Source organism: Podarcis muralis, chromosome 13, assembly GCF_964188315.1.
Source record: "Podarcis muralis chromosome 13, rPodMur119.hap1.1, whole genome shotgun sequence".
Taxonomy (NCBI): Eukaryota; Metazoa; Chordata; class Lepidosauria; order Squamata; family Lacertidae; genus Podarcis; species Podarcis muralis.
In genome coordinates this window covers 2,812,688-2,830,426 of record NC_135667.1, presented here as the reverse complement: position 1 = coordinate 2,830,426, position 17,739 = coordinate 2,812,688, and the positions used below count along the sequence as shown (strand labels likewise).

At 49.8% G+C, this 17,739-nt stretch overlaps 1 protein-coding gene and 1 non-coding gene across 2 annotated transcripts; both read left to right on the top strand.

The window, feature by feature from the left end:
• The first annotated feature begins 3,371 nt into the window (after positions 1-3,371).
• Positions 3,372-13,847, top strand: EIF4A1 (eukaryotic translation initiation factor 4A1). Its single transcript, XM_028702468.2, has 11 exons — positions 3,372-3,452; positions 5,234-5,282; positions 5,466-5,598; positions 6,479-6,618; positions 7,821-7,989; positions 8,907-9,016; positions 9,757-9,900; positions 10,014-10,151; positions 11,046-11,135; positions 11,870-11,949; positions 12,966-13,847. The coding sequence occupies exons 1-11, from the start codon at positions 3,430-3,432 to the stop codon at positions 13,108-13,110; spliced, it is 1,221 nt and encodes a 406-aa protein (XP_028558301.1). The 5' UTR covers positions 3,372-3,429; the 3' UTR covers positions 13,111-13,847.
• Positions 8,672-8,811, top strand: LOC114583775 (small nucleolar RNA SNORD10). The gene has a single exon (XR_003703604.2). It is a non-coding gene; the product is annotated as a small nucleolar RNA SNORD10 (small nucleolar RNA).
• Positions 13,848-17,739: the final 3,892 nt, after the last annotated feature.

Sequence of the window (17,739 nt, the reverse complement as noted above, 5' to 3'; positions counted from 1 at the left end):
AGGATAGTGGGAGAGCCATTCTAAAATCGGAGCCAAGCGTTATAAAAGCAGGGGGGCGTGCTCATTTGCGGGGCTGGAGCAAATTCCCCACAATATGTGTGTGGTGCGTTCCAATGTGGATCTCTGCTAAACATACACAGTGTGTGTTTATGGAGCATCTTTCATGGGCATCACAGCCCCCTGGGTGCAAGAAGTCCTGCTGACTATCTGGTTTTTGCTGCATTATTAGTTTTCCTTGAACCCAGTCCTGCCTGTAGTGACTCATCAGCTGGATTGAAAGCCTGTGTGCTTTTTCTCCTCCGCAACGGCTCTGGGAGTGAATCACTCGGGTTACTCAGAGCCAGGAATCTTTTCTAGTCCAGCTCAAAATATTCTGGCCACTGGTTTCTTCCTCTTGGAAGGGCATAGGTCTTGGGTGGCTGTTTCCTGGACAAGGGAGACGGGCCGGGGGCTTTAATTATAAAAAATATTTATGTACCACTGTATCACAAAAAAAGGGATTGAAGTGGTCTGCAAAAATACCTATGTACTGTAAAATCAACTAACAATTGCAGAAAGATAATGGTCTTCATTGCTTGCACATCCCTGGAAGCGCAGAAATGTGTTTAAAAGCTGGCACAGAAGGTGTCAGTGGCAGAGAGTCCCACAGGAACGGGCCAAAGACACAAAAGGCTCGGTTTCTTGTCATTAAAACATGTCTCGCAAATCTAGGGGACAACCAACAAAGTTCCTTCAGATAATCTCAAAGATCAAGCTGAAGTATAAGGCCCCAGGAAGTCCCTAAACGTACGCCATTGAACCTGGCTTGGTTTTAAGGGTAGGGTGGCGCTGTGGGTTAAACCACAGAGCCCAGGGCTTGCTGATCGGAAGGTTGGCGGTTCAAATCCCCGCAATGACGGGGTGAGCTCCCGTTGCTCGGTCCCTGCTCCTGCCCACCTAGCAGTTCAAAAGCACGTCAGAGTGCAAGTAGATAAATAGGTACCACTCCGGAGGGAAGGTAAATGGCGTTTCCGTGCGCTGCTCTGGTTCGCCAGAAGCGGCTTAGTCATGCTGGCCACATGACCCGGAAGCTGTATGCTGGCTCCCTCGGCCAATAAAGCGAGATGAGCGCCACAACCCCAGAGTCGGTCACGACTGGACCTAATGGTCAGGGGTCCCTTTACCTAAGATTGGGCAGCAACCTAGAGCTTCTCAGATGCTAGGAAAGCTTAGGTCTGCCTCTGGTGTTTCCATTGTTGTTGATTTTATAGATTTGTATCCTAGACTGGTGGCAGAGTGGCCAATGAGACCACATGACACCGGTCTTGAAAGACCTACATTGGTTCCCAGGACGTTTCCAAGCACAATTCAAAGTGTTGGTGCTGACCTTGAAAGCCCTAAACGGCCTCAAAGGCCCAGTAGACCTGAAGGAGCGTCTCCACCCCCATCGTTCTGCCCGGACACTGAGGTCCAGCTCCGAGGGCCTTCTGGCGGTTCCCTCATTGCGAGAAGTGAGGCTACAGGGAACCAGGCAGAGGGCCTTCTCGGTAGTGGCGCCCGCCCTGTGGAACGCCCTCCTGTCAGATGTCAAGGAAATAAACAACTACCTGACTTTTAGAAGACATCTGAAGGCAGCCCTGTATTGGGAGATTTTTAACGTCTGACGTTTCACATTTTTTTAATGTTATGTTAAAACAGATGGGCGGGGTATAAATAATAAAATGATGATGATGATGATGATGCCCTTCATCCGAAGATCCCAGGGCGGTTCACAACAGAAACATAGAAAATGAGAACACAAAATAAAACAAAAACACTTGCAAATATGGGAGGAGAGCCTGCTGACCCAGGCCAATGCCTGGTACCCCAGATAATGTGGGGACCCCATCCTTCTTGATTATTGGAGATGCTGACTGGGGCTGATGGATGCTGTCAATTCCAACATTTCCCTCATCTCTCTGCATTTTGCTTTTCAAAAACTGAAAGTGCCTTGGCACCCTGGATCAGTTTCAAGGTGGGCCAAGGAAGTTCAGGCGAGGGCTGTGTTTGGCTGCCTCAACAGCAGATTTTTGGTATGTACAAGGTGCCTGTTAATCGGCAGCGGGCCCCTATATCATTTAATTTAAAAACAGTAAAATATAACAGGTGGTGGTTTGTTTTTAGGAGAGAAATCAGCTGTTGCAGCCCACCTTAGATTGGGCTGCTCACCTATAATAAATAAAATAAAATATTTTGAAATAAAAATGGGGGAGGGGAAAGGAACAGGCCAGTGGAGAAGTGGGGGGGGGGGGGAATCCAGCCCAGTGGGTCAGCAGAAGGGGATCCTGACCAGTGGATCACCAGGGGAGGGATCCGATCCACCCTCTCAGATACAAGAGGGTTTGTGGGGGTGGGGGGAGTTTTCCAGTTTCAAAGGTGTAGGGGTCAGGAAATTTGGCCTTTTTTTGGAGGGAGGGCCTAAATCTTCCTGCCCAGGAACTTCCACAGCACCTAGAAGGGGGCTCCCTTGTAATGGGCCGGGGGTGGCATTTTGCAAAAAAAAAATACTGCAAATTTTTTTTCCCGGGGGGGGGCTCTCAAAAATGCACCCAGTGCTTAAATTTCAGCCCAGCCCTTTTAACTTTTTTTTTGGGGGGGGGGCAAATCTTCCTGCCCAGGAACTTCCACAGTACCTAAAAGGGGGCTCCCTTGTAATGGGGGGGGCATTTGCAATTATTATTTTTTTGCAAATTTATTTTTTTGCAAACAAATTGAGGGGGTTTTTTGGGGGGGGTCTCTGAAAAATGCCCCCAGTGCTTAAATTTCAGCCCAGCCCTTTTAACTTTTATTGGGGGGGGTGATTTTGTCAGCCTCCTCCTGCCACCCCCCCCCCCCAAAAAGGCTTATATCACGTGGTGCTCTGCCCTCCCCGCTGGACAAAGGCAGCAGGCCCAAAATTCAGGCCCCAACGCCTAACCACGTGGGCCTTTTTCCTCTCCCTGTCTCCCCCCCTTCCTTAGAACCCTCCTCCTCCTCATTCGGGCTCCCATTGGCCCGTCGTCTCGACGGACGCGGCCGGGGACCAACCAGAGCCCGGCGCTCCCCGTTGACGTCACGACGCCCGACTTCTTTCCACCTCTCCCTTTCCCCCAACCCCCCACGCTCCCCTCTCTCGGTTTGACGTCAGCGTTAAAAAAAAACCCGCCCGTCACGGATCCCCCTCGTCCAATGGGAAGGCGGCGGCGGCGAGCCGCTGGCCAATGGCGTCTCCGGAAGCGGAGGAGGGGGAAGGCGGCGGGCCAATGGGGGCGAAGCCGGTCGGGGAGAAGCGCGCGGGGCCAATGGCGTGAGGCAGGCGGCTGGGCGGGCTCAGGGGGAAGAGGGCCAATGGAGGAGGGGCCGCGGGGCGGGGCCTCGGCGGGATGTTATAAGGGGGAGCGAGGCGGGCGGGGCTAGGACCTTTTCCCCAGGATGTCTGCGAGTCAAGAGAGCCGGTGAGTGAGCGGGCGAGGGAGAGAAGCGCGCGCGGCAGGGCCTCCCCCCATTTTCCCCACATAGGCCCGTCCAGGCCTCTTCTCCTCCCTCAAGGTTCTATCGGAGGACCGAACCATTACGTGTCAGAAGGGGGGGGGGTTTGAACAGACGAAAGAGAGGCGCTTTCCTCACAGCGAAAGAACCGCGAATTGTTTCCTCCTCCTCCTCGCCTTCCTCCATTTTGTTCCCTCGCTTTTAAGTCCCCCACCTCGCCTCATTCCACGTGGCCGGCCAGGTCCCCCCCCCCCATTTTCGGGAGTGGACCCGTCCTCCCCCCGTAAGGTCTCTGCGGCTTTGGGCCGAGACCATTTTCATCGCGGGGGGGGGGAGGGAAAAAAAGAAAGCCGGAACGGGCCTCACCGGCGTGTGAATAGGAACTTCCTTCGCGAGAAGCGCCGCCATTTCGGCCGGGAGGGAGCGCGGGGCGTCGGTTTCTGTAATGGCGTTGTCTCTTTTTTCATCCTTTGGGGGGGTTTATCTCCCCCAAGTTTTTTTTTCTCGAATGCTCGCGGGCGGTTCCATTTTTTCGAGAAAAACGGGGAGAAAATCTCTTCTTTAAGGCTTTTTTTTGGTGAAGAGGAGGCGATATTCTTTCCGTGCCGAGTGTCCCCCGTCTGGAGGGCGAAGGAAAAAAAAAAAGCGGCCTGTCCCTTTTTTCCTCTCTTCCCCCTCCCCTTTTTTCAGCCATTTTGAGCCTTTCCCTCTTACACAAGTTTTTCCCCCCTCCCATTTTTCCTCAGTGGTCTGCTCCTTTCCCCCCCTCCTCACTTGGACTCGCCCATCCTTTCCCCGCTCCCCCCCCCCCCGGGGGGCAGTTGGGCAATTCCATTTCCGCACCGCGCAGACTTGGCACGGGCGAGCCCATTTTGGAGAAATGGGGGACGGACGGAAGCAGCTCTGCCTTTCTTCCCCCCCCCCCCCGCCGCGGGCGCGTCCATTTCTCCCTTCGTTTCTCTCCCTCCCGCCCTGCCTATTGTCCTGTCGCTTCGCATCCGGGAACTCTGCGCCCGTGACGTCACGGGCCTGTGGCCAGAGGCGCGGGGAGGGAGGAGCCTCTTGCCCTTAAAAGGAAAGCAGGAAGAAAGAGGGAGCGGGAGGCACGTGGGGAGCGGCGGATGGGCCGCCAGGGGACACGCTGAGCTTACGGCATCGCCTCCCTCCTCTCCGGCTAGGACGGGGGTGGCTGGAGCTGAAAAAGGGGCCTGTGGAACTCACAGCCACAAGATCAGGGGAGGAGAGAGCAAGAGCTCGGCCGGATCAGGCATTGCCTTCCTCCTCTCCAGCTATGGGGGGGAGGAGGAATAGCTGGAGCTGACAAAGGGGTCCTGTGGAACTCACAGCCACAAGATCAGGGGAGGAGAGGACAAGAGCTCTGCCGGATCAGGAATAGCTGGAGTTGGCAAAGGGGCCTGTGGAACTCACAGCCACCAGATCAGGGGAAGAGAGAGCAAGAGCTCTTCTGGCTCAGGCCAGTGGCAGTGTACCTCTGGCCAAACAAGGAAAGCCCTGGTGGTGGTGGTGATCAAATTCTGACCTTCCAAGGGGTAAACCCTGATTTTTCACAGTGGGTGCTGGTGTTGCCCTCTACTTGTCACATAAGGCCATTCCTTACATAAGCTATTACAAAACAAAGTGCCTTTTGGAGCCATAATAATATGCAATGGGTGGGGAGTGCATTGGTATTTTCCTGGTTGCTCATTCGAGTGCTTCTGAAATGATATGTTGTTTTTTCTTCCTCTAGACCTAGAGACAATGGCCCCGAAGGGATGGACCCCGATGGTGTCATTGAGGTGAGAAACTACCCATGTCTGGAGTCAGTTGGATAACTAAATAATGGGGGAAACATACCATGATCTCTGTATCCCGACCAACACAATGGCATCTCAGAATACCCTTTTTGGGGCTTGGATGTTTCTTTTGAGAGGTTTGGGGCATGGCTGTGGGAGCTCACCTTTCCCTGCTTCTCCCTACAGAGCAATTGGAACGAGATCGTTGACAGTTTCGATGACATGAACTTGTCGGAGTCCCTCCTGCGAGGAATCTACGCCTATGGTTTTGAGAAGCCCTCCGCCATCCAGCAGCGAGCCATTCTCCCTTGTATCAAGGGTGAGGCTAACTGCTCAAGCACACTTCTTCAAAAAGGGGTGGGGGGCCTTGTGTAGAAGGAGGGGAGTACAGGGAAAGGCAGGCAGCGAAAAATAGAAGACAGTTTACTACTTAGTGCTGCCCTGGCGAGCAAGCATTTAAGCCCTATATAGCAGAATATAGGCAGCAAATGATTTCAAACTGACTTCTGCTTAGATTGCTGCTTCACTTTAAGTTTAGTATTTAGTATTGCCAGAAAAGGGACTCTGCTGCATCAGATCAGCATCCTGTTCTCAGGCCAACCAGATTCCCCAAACAGTAAAATCCCAACACAACTAGCATTCACAGGTTCCCTTTATGCTTCGGGGAGTGACCTCCATAGTTGTGTGGAGAAGTCCGTCCTTCTGTCTGCCTTCCAAAAAATTTGGGCTTTCATTTCCATTAGTCCTCTATCAACGTGGCTGTTCTGGCTAGGAATGATCGGGATTTGCAGTCTTAAAAATCTGGCATGCACCAGTCTGTGGGGGGGGGTGTGATTTTTTTCTGATCAGCAATACTAGGCAGAAAGAAAGAAATTTTGGGAGATCTTTCCAAGTTATTCCCACCCAACACTGCAAATGCAGCTGTCCTGCTTGCATCCGATTCTTTTCTCCATCATCCCCCTTGCTACTGGGCAAAGAGGCACCTCTGAATGTGGTGACTGTCTTATATCTAGCAGGGGGACATCAAATTTACCCTATTCATCCCAGCACAGCGTTCCTCCCCGTGGCTGTCTGCTGGTTCATGCTGGGGAAACACTTGCCCTGTCATGGCTCCCTCTGAGGTTGGCAGGATGTGGTAGTTGTCCTCTTGTGTGTGTGTGTGTGTGTGTGTGACATTGTCCTGCTTTCCTTCTGCCCAGGTTACGATGTGATTGCTCAGGCCCAGTCTGGCACTGGGAAGACCGCCACTTTTGCGATCTCCATCTTACAGCAAATTGAGCTGGACCTGAAAGCTACCCAAGCCCTGGTCCTGGCCCCAACAAGAGAGTTGGCTCAGCAGGTAAGCCTTTCCCCCCTCTTTCCAGCCCATAGTAATAATAATTATTTAGTATTTATACCCCGCCCATCTGGCTGGGTTTCCCCAGCCACCCTGGGCGGCTCCCAACAGAATATTAAGAACACAAAAACTTCCCCAAACAGGGCTGCCTTCAGATGTGCACAGCTTTGTCTTGTATAAAAACACGTGTCCTCTTTTTGCAGGTGGAACTGAGGGCCCCAAAAACAAAACTCCAGAGGTCTCCATTCATTCCTCTGGTTTAATGGGCAAAGAGGCGCCTTTATAAACTGTCTGACAGACAGAACGTGCACAGGTGAAGCTTTATCCATAATTGCATTTCTGTACTAGGAAAGGCTTAACCTGTTGGAGTTTCTGCCTGCCTCACAGCTGTGAAAGGCGCAACGACCCTGCTTCTCTCCCCCCCCCCCCCTTCCACCAAAATCTGAGCAGACGTGTATAATAAATCAACAACGCAGTGAATGAATTTGCTTTCCTGCAGGGCTAGAGGCTTTTTTTAAAAAAAGGTTTCTATTCAATTTATATCCTGATGTAAACCTATGGCCCTTGCTGGATCAAGCCAAGGCCATAAACCTATGGCCCATCTAGTCCCATAGTCCTGTTCTTGCATTGAGTTTCCCCAACCTCTCTTAAAGCCAACTGAGTTGGTGACCTTTGCTGCCTTCTGAGGGAGGGAGTTCCACAGATTAACAGTCCACTGAGTAAAGGAGTGCTTCATTTGTCCCCTTAAGTGACCCTGCTTGCCTCCCAGGCTCCTGTCCTCCCTTTGACATTGGCTCCCAGCCTCTTGTGTCCTGTGTCTCCTTCCCTGGCGTGCAAGAGCATTTTGGGGGGCTTTATTCCATTTCTCCTGGTCTGGTCCCGCTTCACGAAGGGACGCCGAAGAGGCTTGCCGCTGAAGGAAGGAATCGCTGCCTCCGCTCCGACCCTGTTCTTTTCCGTCCGTCTTCCCTCCCCCTGCCAGTTGACGAAAGAGGCACCTTGCAAAAAGTGGGGGCCTCTTTTTCTCCGGCCGGGGGACAGCGACCATCCCTGTTCATCCCAGCGCAGTGTCTCTCCCGTCGCTGTTCGCTGGTTCATGCTGGGGAAACAAAAGTGTTGGCACCAGGAGGCCATTGCCCTTGACCAGCGCCAGGTAAGAGAATCCAGGCCCCGCTAACAACTCTGCCCCTCTCGTCTTCCCACAGATCCAGAAGGTCGTGATGGCCTTAGGAGATTACATGGGCGCCTCCTGCCATGCCTGTATAGGCGGGACTAACGTCCGCGCCGAGGTGCAGAAACTGCAGATGGAGGCCCCCCATATCATTGTCGGGACCCCCGGACGTGTCTTTGACATGTTGAACAGGCGATACCTGTGTAAGTATCTGCATTCTTCAGTTTCCCTCCAGGTAGCAGCGCAATCAGCAACTCATGATCTTACAATCTTTATAATAATAATAATAATTTGTTATTTGTACCCCAGCCACTCTTGGTGGCTTCCAACAAAGATTAAAAATATATTAAAATGTCACACATTAAAAACTTCCCTAAACAGGGCTGGTAAATAAATTCAAAAGGGAGAACAACACAAAGAAAGACTCATAACATTACGGCAGGTTGAAAGCAGCCTATGGTTCAATGTTTGCTTGTTGCAGGACATTGCCCAAAACACCCATTTCCCCCAACATCTGGTCTGCCTGTATTTTTACGTAATAAGTTCGCTTAATTGTAGTTATTACAGATTAAGCTTTCTCAATCCATTTGGCTCTAGTAGGCTGCCATGACCTTAGCAGCAGTTTTAAGGTTAGGCACTATTCGTCGGCCAGAATTTGAATCCGTAGATTCGGGACCTGCCTTCTGTAGCAGCAGAGAACAAGCTTGTTCCATGGGAGATCCCTTGGGATATTTGAAGCAGGGTATTGGGTGGGATAGAAATAATAGGCTATTGGGCAGGGTAGAAATAATAAATTATTATTATAGGTGCCCTCAGTCTTCCCCAGACTAGACACACCCAGAGTTGCCATTTTCATAAGCCAGATCCGCACCGCCCCGTCTTGCTGTTCTATGATGATCTCCCATGCGTGTCATCTGACTCCCATCAACCCCCCATATTTCCCTCCCGGTTGGCGTTCTGCTGTGCTGGGAGAGAAAGGTGCGGGTTTCGGAACTGATCATAGCTCTTAAAAGATTCCTGAGAACAGCAGCTTCACCCAGCCGCCGTCCCATTAAGGAGACACACTGTCTCTACCCCCTCACTTCAAAGTCCTCACCAAGGCTCCTTTTTGTCTCTGCAGCGCCCAAGTTCATCAAGATGTTTGTGCTGGATGAGGCCGACGAGATGTTGAGCCGAGGCTTCAAGGACCAGATCTATGACATCTTCCAGAAACTGAGTGGGAACACACAGGTACGGCAATTTCTCACCTCGCAGGAGCAGAGAGTTCCACAGGGCTTGGCCAACGGTACCAAAAGCTCATCGTCGTCAAATGAGCCTCATTAGGCTCTTTAGATCTCTGCGATGGAAGGTTTAGGCCAGTGGTGGCCAAATTCAGCCCTCCCGTTGTTTTGGGACTATCATCCCTGACCACTGGTCCTGTTAGCTAGGATTTATTCATTTAGACATGGGTATTTATTGAATTCTATCACAAACAATGATACAAATCTCATTCATCACGTTATTTACAATTATTCTCCCTCCCCTCCTCTGGACCTCCCTCAACTCCCCCTCTGCTGAGTAATTTAGTTTTATTTATTGTATCCTGCTTTTCCTACACAAAAATGTTTCCTGCTTGGCAGGGGGTTGGACTCGATGGCCCTTGTGGTCTATTCCAACTCTATGATTCTATGAAAATAAAATCCCTTATCATTTCTCCCCTGATGATGATGGGAGTCCAAAAACAGCTGGATTGGCCACCACTGTTAAGCAAACCTTCAGGTACCCTGGGCCTAAATTGCTGACAGCTTTGTTCAAGGACCTTGAACCCAGTTCACATACTCTCTGCCAGGTGATTTCCCTCCCCCAGTAACCCGACTGCCACATTCATCAGCAGCTGGGACTCCTGAGCCAGACCCAGGGCAGCCCCACACAGAGCACACAGCCTTGAGGGTACCAATGTATTGACCCACAGCCCCTCTCCCCCTTTCCAGGTGGTGCTTCTCTCTGCCACCATGCCCATGGATGTCCTGGAGGTGACCAAGAAATTCATGCGGGACCCGATCCGTATCCTGGTCAAGAAGGAGGAGCTCACCCTGGAGGGTATTAGGCAGTTCTACATAAACGTGGAGAGGGAGGTACGTGGTGACTGCTAGGCGGGGCTCATGGGGTGGCCGGGAGGAGGTGTGGATTTAAATTTGGAGTGGGTTTTCTACTTCGCTTATAACTCCTCCTCCCTCTCGTGCCAAAGGAGTGGAAGCTGGACACCCTGTGCGATCTCTACGAGACCCTCACCATCACCCAAGCTGTCATCTTCATCAACACCCGAAGGAAGGTGGACTGGCTCACCGAAAAGATGCATGCCCGGGACTTCACAGTTTCCGCCATGGTGGGTGAACGAGCCTTTTCTTGCGGGGAGGGGGGAGTCCTGTTCAGGGTTGTCTGGTGGGGATGTCTCAAGTCTCTAAACTTGCTCCTGTGGAAGCCGTGTTAATAGGGTTGTAGGCAAGAAACAGTGGTGGATAAGTGGCAATAAAATATTTTCTTAAAACTAAACTAGATAGTGGTTTTCCCCACAAGCCCAGCCCCACTTCTGTATGCTATAAAAAGCATTGTTCAGAATAGGGGTTTTTGCAACCCGCTGAAATTGAAAGCAGTAGCAATTGCAGTTACTCTAAATCAAATTAAAACTTTAGTTTAATGCAGCAAAACTGTTGAACTTCAAGGAGCAATCACCGGCTTTTCAAAGGCATTTACAGGACATCCTTGCCTCTTTGCACTGTCCTCAATAATCCCCCTGCCCATTGAACTAGATAATTACGGCATCACCTGTATTTCTTCCCTTCCCCCTCCCCTTAGAAAATTTGGCCACCAAGGATTAGGCAGAAGAAAGTCATGCTGTGAAATTTAACGAAAGTGTGGCTTTTAAAATTGTCAATAAATTTAGTTTTCTCAACAACAGGAGGAAATGGTAAAAGTTTCAACCTTCGAATAAGGAAAAAACAGTAATTTAAGCGATCTGAAAAAAAGTGTGCAATTCAGATAAACAATAGTGTCAACACCATGTAAGAAACAAGATTATCCAAAAGTGAGATCAGGGCACAAATCAGATGCTTTGGTAATGTGATGCCAGAAGAAATAAGGAAAAATGGGAATAGTCCCGTTTCCACACCCCAGCAAAATGAGAAAGGGTTGTTGAGTTCTTTTCCATGAACATACAAAGGGAGATTAAGGTGCTGGGGGTGAAAACCAAGTCTCTGGAACCTTTCTACCTTCTTTGCAGCATGGAGACATGGACCAGAAGGAGCGCGATGTCATCATGAGGGAGTTCCGCTCTGGCTCCAGCCGTGTCCTGATCACCACAGACTTACTGGTGAGTGTGGGGCGTGGAAGAGGGACATCCGCTGAACGTTTTCAGGGGAGGTTGAACTGTGGAACTCGCTTCCACAGTGGGCAATAACGGCCAGCGACAAATTCATGGAAAACACCCTTGTGCTCACTGTTGGCTATTTAGTTGCGCTGCAGGGAGCTTGCTGGGGAGACCACACATTACAAGGAACACAAAATAACTTTAGCAAGGTTTTAATAACAAAAACAAAAACTCCTTTTACATTAAATATATCAACAAGCATGGCTTTAAATATATTTTATATTTATAAATATATTTTACATTAAATATATCAACAAGCATTGCTGACACAGCTTAATTGACACAACTTAACAGCACCTGCTATACTGCTTCACAGCTCTAAAACTGAGTCACGTTATTTGCTCTGGCCCTTAAAGACATACACATCTTGTGGAGCAATAATCAACCTTCAAATTTAAAGAGACCATTCAACACCCACGGCGTGCTTGTGGGTCTGCCATGTTTGCCCGGTTGGCTCCCCACCCAAGGAGATTCCCTCTCTGCCTGGCTGGCGCAGTGCTGCTGGCGGATTGTAGCTCCTTGGCACACAAATCACGGGGGCTGCCCTTCCCCACGGCTGGCACCCGTCGCCAAGGTGCCCTGCCACGTAGCAGCCGCCCACAGTTGAAAACTTGCAAGCGCAACGGGGTGATAACTGTTGACGAAACTGCTAAACTGTGTCCACTTCTCATTCCCAGGCCCGTGGCATTGATGTCCAGCAGGTGTCCCTGGTCATCAACTACGACCTGCCAACCAACCGTGAGAACTACATACACAGGTGAGATCCTTGTTTTTCTCCCCATCACTTTCTGGTCCTTCTTGGGCGTCTTAGATTGCAGTGGGTTGGACTTTAGGACCTCTTGGGTTTCCTTTCCAACCCTTCTGTGCTGGGTGATGCCCACCTGCAGTTCTGCGATTCCAGCCCAGTTGGCCAACTGCTTGCCTCCTGCTCCCCCCAGTAAACGCTTCTCTGTCGCGAAATGGTGCACGTCTAAAAAAATGTGTCGCCAGCGTGAAAAGTTTGGAAAGCTCTGGTGTAGGCGCTGCAAACAGCCGCGGTGGTGGCAGCAACAATTTGCAAACCCGAGAACCATTAATCGTACCAAACCTCCCCCAGATATCTGGAACCACCCTTTAATATAATGCAAAACAACAGCCACCACCCCATTGTGGTGCTGTTGCAGTCACGCAGGTGGCGCTGTGGTCTAAAACACAGAGCCTCTTGGGCTTGCCGATCAGAAGGTCAGCGGTTCGAATCTCTGCGATGGGGCGAGCTCCCGTGGCTCAGTCCCAGCTCCTGCCAACCTAGCAGTTCGAAAGCACACCAGTGCAAGTAGATAAATAGGTACCGCTCCGGCGGGAAGGTAAACTGCATTTTTGTGCGCTTTGGTTTCTGTCACGGTGTCCCGTTGGGCCAGAAGCGGTTTGTTCATGCTGACCACATGATCTGGAAAGTTGTCTATGGACAAACGCCAGTTTTCTCGGCCTGAAAGCGAGATGAGCGCCACAACCCCAGAGTCACCTTTGACGACCTAACCGTCCAGGGATCTTTTTAGTGTATTTTTGGTCTTTGTTGGAAGCTGCCCAGAGTGGCTGGAGAAGCCCAGCGAGATGGGTGGGGTACAAATAAAATACTAATATTGATAATATTTATTACCTTTACTTAGCCTAATAGGCACCTGGCTGGCACTCTGAGAACAGGAAGATGGGCCATTGGGCCTGATCCACCAGGCCTTATGTCTTTTACCTGCTCCCCCCAGTAAACACTTTCCTCTTTCTCTCGCACCCCTCCAGGATCGGCCGAGGGGGCCGTTTTGGAAGGAAAGGAGTTGCGATCAACATGGTGACGGAAGAAGACAAGCGCACGCTTCGCGACATCGAGACATTCTACAACACCTCCATTGAGGAAATGCCTCTCAACGTGGCTGACCTCATCTGAGCTGCCTTTGTTAGGGGCTCACTGTGCCTGCGAGAACCCCCCCTTCCCGCCCCCCAATTAGGCACAATCCTCTCTTACCCCCCACCCTTACAAAAAGACCTGCCCTTTTCTATTTTTTTTGAGTTTTCTTGCCTTTTGAATAAATGTCACTCTCTCTGGGGGCAGAATGACCTCTTAGTGTTTACTGGCGCCTTTTCTCTTGTCTCGGTCTCTCCCCCCCCCCCCTTACTTGTCGATTTCATTAGGAATTCGGGGAGCAGATGTAGAAGCCACGATTCCTGGCATCTATAATCTCCTCCCTGCTGTGCCCCACCCCACTCCCCACCGGGGAAAAAAGACGTATTTCATAGTCTCTTCAAAATTGAACCTTTCAACAAAATCGTGGTGCTATAGCAGGAAAGACGACCCCCCCCCCCTTGGAGAATCGAAAGGGTGTGGGTGTTTCTGTTTTCTCCCTGACTTAAAAATCATTGGTTCAGAAAAAGAAAGAAAAATCACTGATTCAAAGCAAATTGCCAAGACGTTTTGTCTCCCCCCTCCTCTGTGTATCTCAGAAATGAGACCTTTCCCCCCCCCAACACACTTTGTTAAGATAAAATCTAAAAAAAATTGAAAACTTTTCATACGGCAAAAAAATCTGTACGTGCAACCTTAAGACCTTTTTTTTTTTGTATAGCTATTATTTATTCAAAAGGAAAGTTACAGTGACCAAAATAAACGTGATCTTGAGAAAACTCTATGCGCCTTGGGTGATTTTTGTAAATTTTTAAGGAAGGGAGGGGTGCCTTACTTGACGGTTTGCCTCCAAGAATATTAGTGCTATCAAAGTGGGGGGGGGGGTTGCTTTTATATAACAAGTTTTTCTTTCAAGGTCTTCAATCCTTTGAGGTAGCTTAGGCTAGACTGGCCCAAATGTGGCAAGGTAGGGATTCGAACCCTGCTCTTCCAGCACGCTAAGGATTTGGACACTGGGTCTAGAAGCTTGCTTTTTTAGGAGGAAGTGGCGGCAAGCTTCCATGCTGTGATAGCTTTTCTTTTAATGGACAGCAGAGGGCTTTGAGATCCTGCTTTAAAGAAAGGTGTGATGCAAAATGAAGGCATTTTATCGCAGGTGCGAAGAACAGGAAATGCTAAGAAAAAGATCAGTAGAAAAAAAAGACAGTCACAAAACCGAGAAGTTGCACAAAACAAATGAAATTCCATGAAACAAGAAGTAATCGACTAGAAATATTATGGAAATAAATTAATAAGAATCAGAAAGTTTAAGGGGAAAAAATTAGAAAAACCTAAAATTGAACACAGCCTTAACGGGATGCCGGCTACAAACCTCGTTTTGAGGACTCGAAAGATAAGTTTCTAATACTGAATTTGTAAAAAAGGTTAGAAAAACTAAATGGCAAGTTTTTGACACAGCTCGGGTTTTGAAGTCTGAAAATGACAACGGTGGTGGTGCTTTGTTTGGGATGTATCCCTTGACCCCCTTAACAGACATTTCCTCAACCTGTTCTTGTTGGGCAAGCAGAGTGGGGTGGTCAGCTGGGTGGGTTTTGCTAATTCACCTGGGAGCAGGTAAAGGTAAAGGGACCCCTGACCATTAGGTCCAGTCGTGGCCGACTCGGGGGTTGCGACACACATCTCGCTTTACTGGCCGAGGGAGCCGGCGTACAGCTTCCGGGTCATGTGGCCAGCAGGACTAAGCCGCTTCTGGCGAACCAGAGCAGCGCATGGAAACTCCGTTTACCTTCCCGCCGGAGTGGTGCCTATTTATCTACTTGCACTTTAACGTGCTTTTGAACTGCTAGGTGGGCAGGAGCAGGGACCGAACAATGGGAGCTCACCCCGTCACGGGGATTCGAACCACCAACCTTCCGATCAGCAAGCCCTAGGCTCTGGTTTAACCCACAGCGCCACCCGCGTCCCCATACTTCCATGTGCAGGTGTCTTAATAATCCAATGCATTTTTAGTCTAAACTTTCCATGCTATCCTTTTGGCAAAGCCCTTTTGACTGCAGACTTTTTGAGTGTCTCTCCAATTCAGTGTTTGGCACATCCCGATTCTCCTCCTGGTCGGCAAGCCCTAGGCTCAGTGGTTTAACCCACAGCGCCACCCACGTCCCTTGGCAGCCTCCAAATGGGGTCCAAGGGCTGCCCCACAAAAAGCGTGCTGCAGTAGTCTAGGCTTGGCTGCCTGGCCTTAAGCCTGAGATAGCAGTAAATCATGTTTCTTGAAGCAAAGGTAGAGGACTTGGGGGGGCAGGTTTGACCCCCCCCAATAGGTAGGCCCTGCTTCCAACCCCAGAGTTGCCCCATATGGGTACCCTTCTGAGGCACGATGGGAACTGTAGTCCAGACTATCTGGAGGCTTAGCATATAATAGCGGTGTGCCAGCTGTTCTTGAAGCCCCAGAGTTATCCTTCCTGCAAAATCCAACATTGCGATTTCATGTTGTGAGATCTTACAGGGTGGCATGCAGATTTGATTGATTAATGAAAACGCTTGATGGAGTACGCTGAAATGGTGAACTCGACTGGAAGACTCAAAGATAAGGACAAAAGAGACTTTTTAAAAAAAGACTGGGAACCTTTTAGGTCATACCTAGAGAAACAATGTAAAGAAATAAACGCACTTGCAGGGTTTGACCAAAAACGTACAATTGGCAAAATAAATAGTGAAAATAGAAAAAGGAGGATAAAATGTTAGGAAGGACCATATTAAGATAATAAGCAGGAGAAATGAATGTGTAAAAAACCAGGAAGGGAAGTCGTGGGGAGGTGGTACTTGAGAATTCATTTTGTGTTTATATTGTTTGTGGTTTTGTTAAAAAAATGTAAACTTTAATAAAAATCATTTACCAAAATAATAATTATGCTAACGAGGCAAGCCGCCTTGGGGCTGTTTTGCTTCGAAAGTGTGGGTTATGACTACTTCGGTTCTATCTAATAGCGTAAACCTTTTGTAAGCCAACAGGTGGCAGGTTCGATTCCCATCATAGGCCGCTGCACATTCCTGCATTGCAATTTATTGTGTATTTCATATTTGTGGAGGGATGTGGGTGGCGCTGTGGCTTAAACCACAGAGCCTAGGACTTGCCGATCAGAAGGTCGGCGGTTCGAATCCTTGTGACGGGGTGAGCTCCCGTTGCTTGGTCCCTGCTCCTGCCAACCTAGCAGTTCGAAAGCATGTCAAAGTGCAAGTAGATCAATAGGTACCACTCTGGCGGGAAGGTAAACGGCATTTCCGTGCGCTGCTCTGGTTTGCCAGAAGCGGCTTAGTCCTGCTGGCCACATGACCCAGAAGCTGTACGCTGGCTCCCTCGGCCAGTAAAGCAAGATGAGCGCCGCAACCCCAGAGTCGGTCAAGACTGGACCTAATGGTCAGAGGTCCCTTCACCTTTACCTAATATTTGTGGGGAGCTGCCAAGAGAGGCCAGGGAAATCCAGACAGATGGGTGGCATGATAAATAGTAAAATTATTATCACGATAGATGACGCTCGTGTTCCCATCCGGTTCCAGAAGCCCCTGCTATCCTCTGTAAAAAGTTGCCCAATTCTCCTTCTGAGCCACCTTGAGCTGTGGTCCCAACCGTCAGGTTGGCGGCTGGGCTGGGCGGAAGAAACTCACTTGGCGCTCATTTTGGGTGTCTTCTCCATCACATGAGTGTCAGACTGTCCTCCTGAGGGCTGAGATGAGGAAGGAGGGATCTGCTGACTCACAGGCCAGCGAGGCCACCATGAGACACAGCCGGGTGATCTGTCTTCTCGGCCCAAGTCGGCTCACAGCTCATCTCCTGCACCAGAGACCACCGCCGCCTGCCTCAAGGCACCCGGTATCGCCAGCAGGATCGAGACCAGGAGGGGAAAGTAACCAAACGAACCCCTGTGTTGCAAAGAGAACGTCAGCAATGTCTAGGCAACGTGATGACCATATGCATACGCAATAGACAATCTTTTATAGAATTCCTTCAAACCATAACAAGTCCAAAATGAAATCTTTAGTCTCAAAGTCTCTGAAAATCTTTCAATGCAGCGAGGTCCTGTTGCAGGAATTTATGTATAGGTTGGAGGGGTGTTTGCCCCTCCAGCAGATATCATGCACATGAAGCCCACTCCCAAAACCAGCACAATCGCTTTTGTGGCTTTTGTGATTTGTCCACACAAAACACTTGGTCACAGTTTCTTCCTATCTATTCAAAGGGCCTTTGCTGCACAATTAACTTGGCTGGGAAACAGGGAAATATAAATATCTCTTTGGTTCCACTTGATGGGTGTTTGGTGGAGGGCAAGGGGAACCATGGGGCAGGGTCCAGGATGCTCAGATTCCTGCCACCAGACCTTCCCTTTCATGATGTATGAATGATGTAGTTTGAGGGGGTGTAACATGGGGATTAGCAGCTAATAAAAGTTTGGGTTCTCTTTTGTTTGGGGCTTCCATCTTGTTCCACCTGGTGGCAGGTGGGAGTCCTGTCGCGACAGTCTCCAATCAAGACCAAGCCTACTGGCTGCTGTTTTGCTCTGGTATCCCTGGCTGGCGTCCTTGCTTTTTGTCCAAGGGAGCCCTCAGATTTCTCCTTTAACAGTCCCAGACTTTGTACGATGAAAAACAAGCTGTATTCAGCAAATATGATGTCCA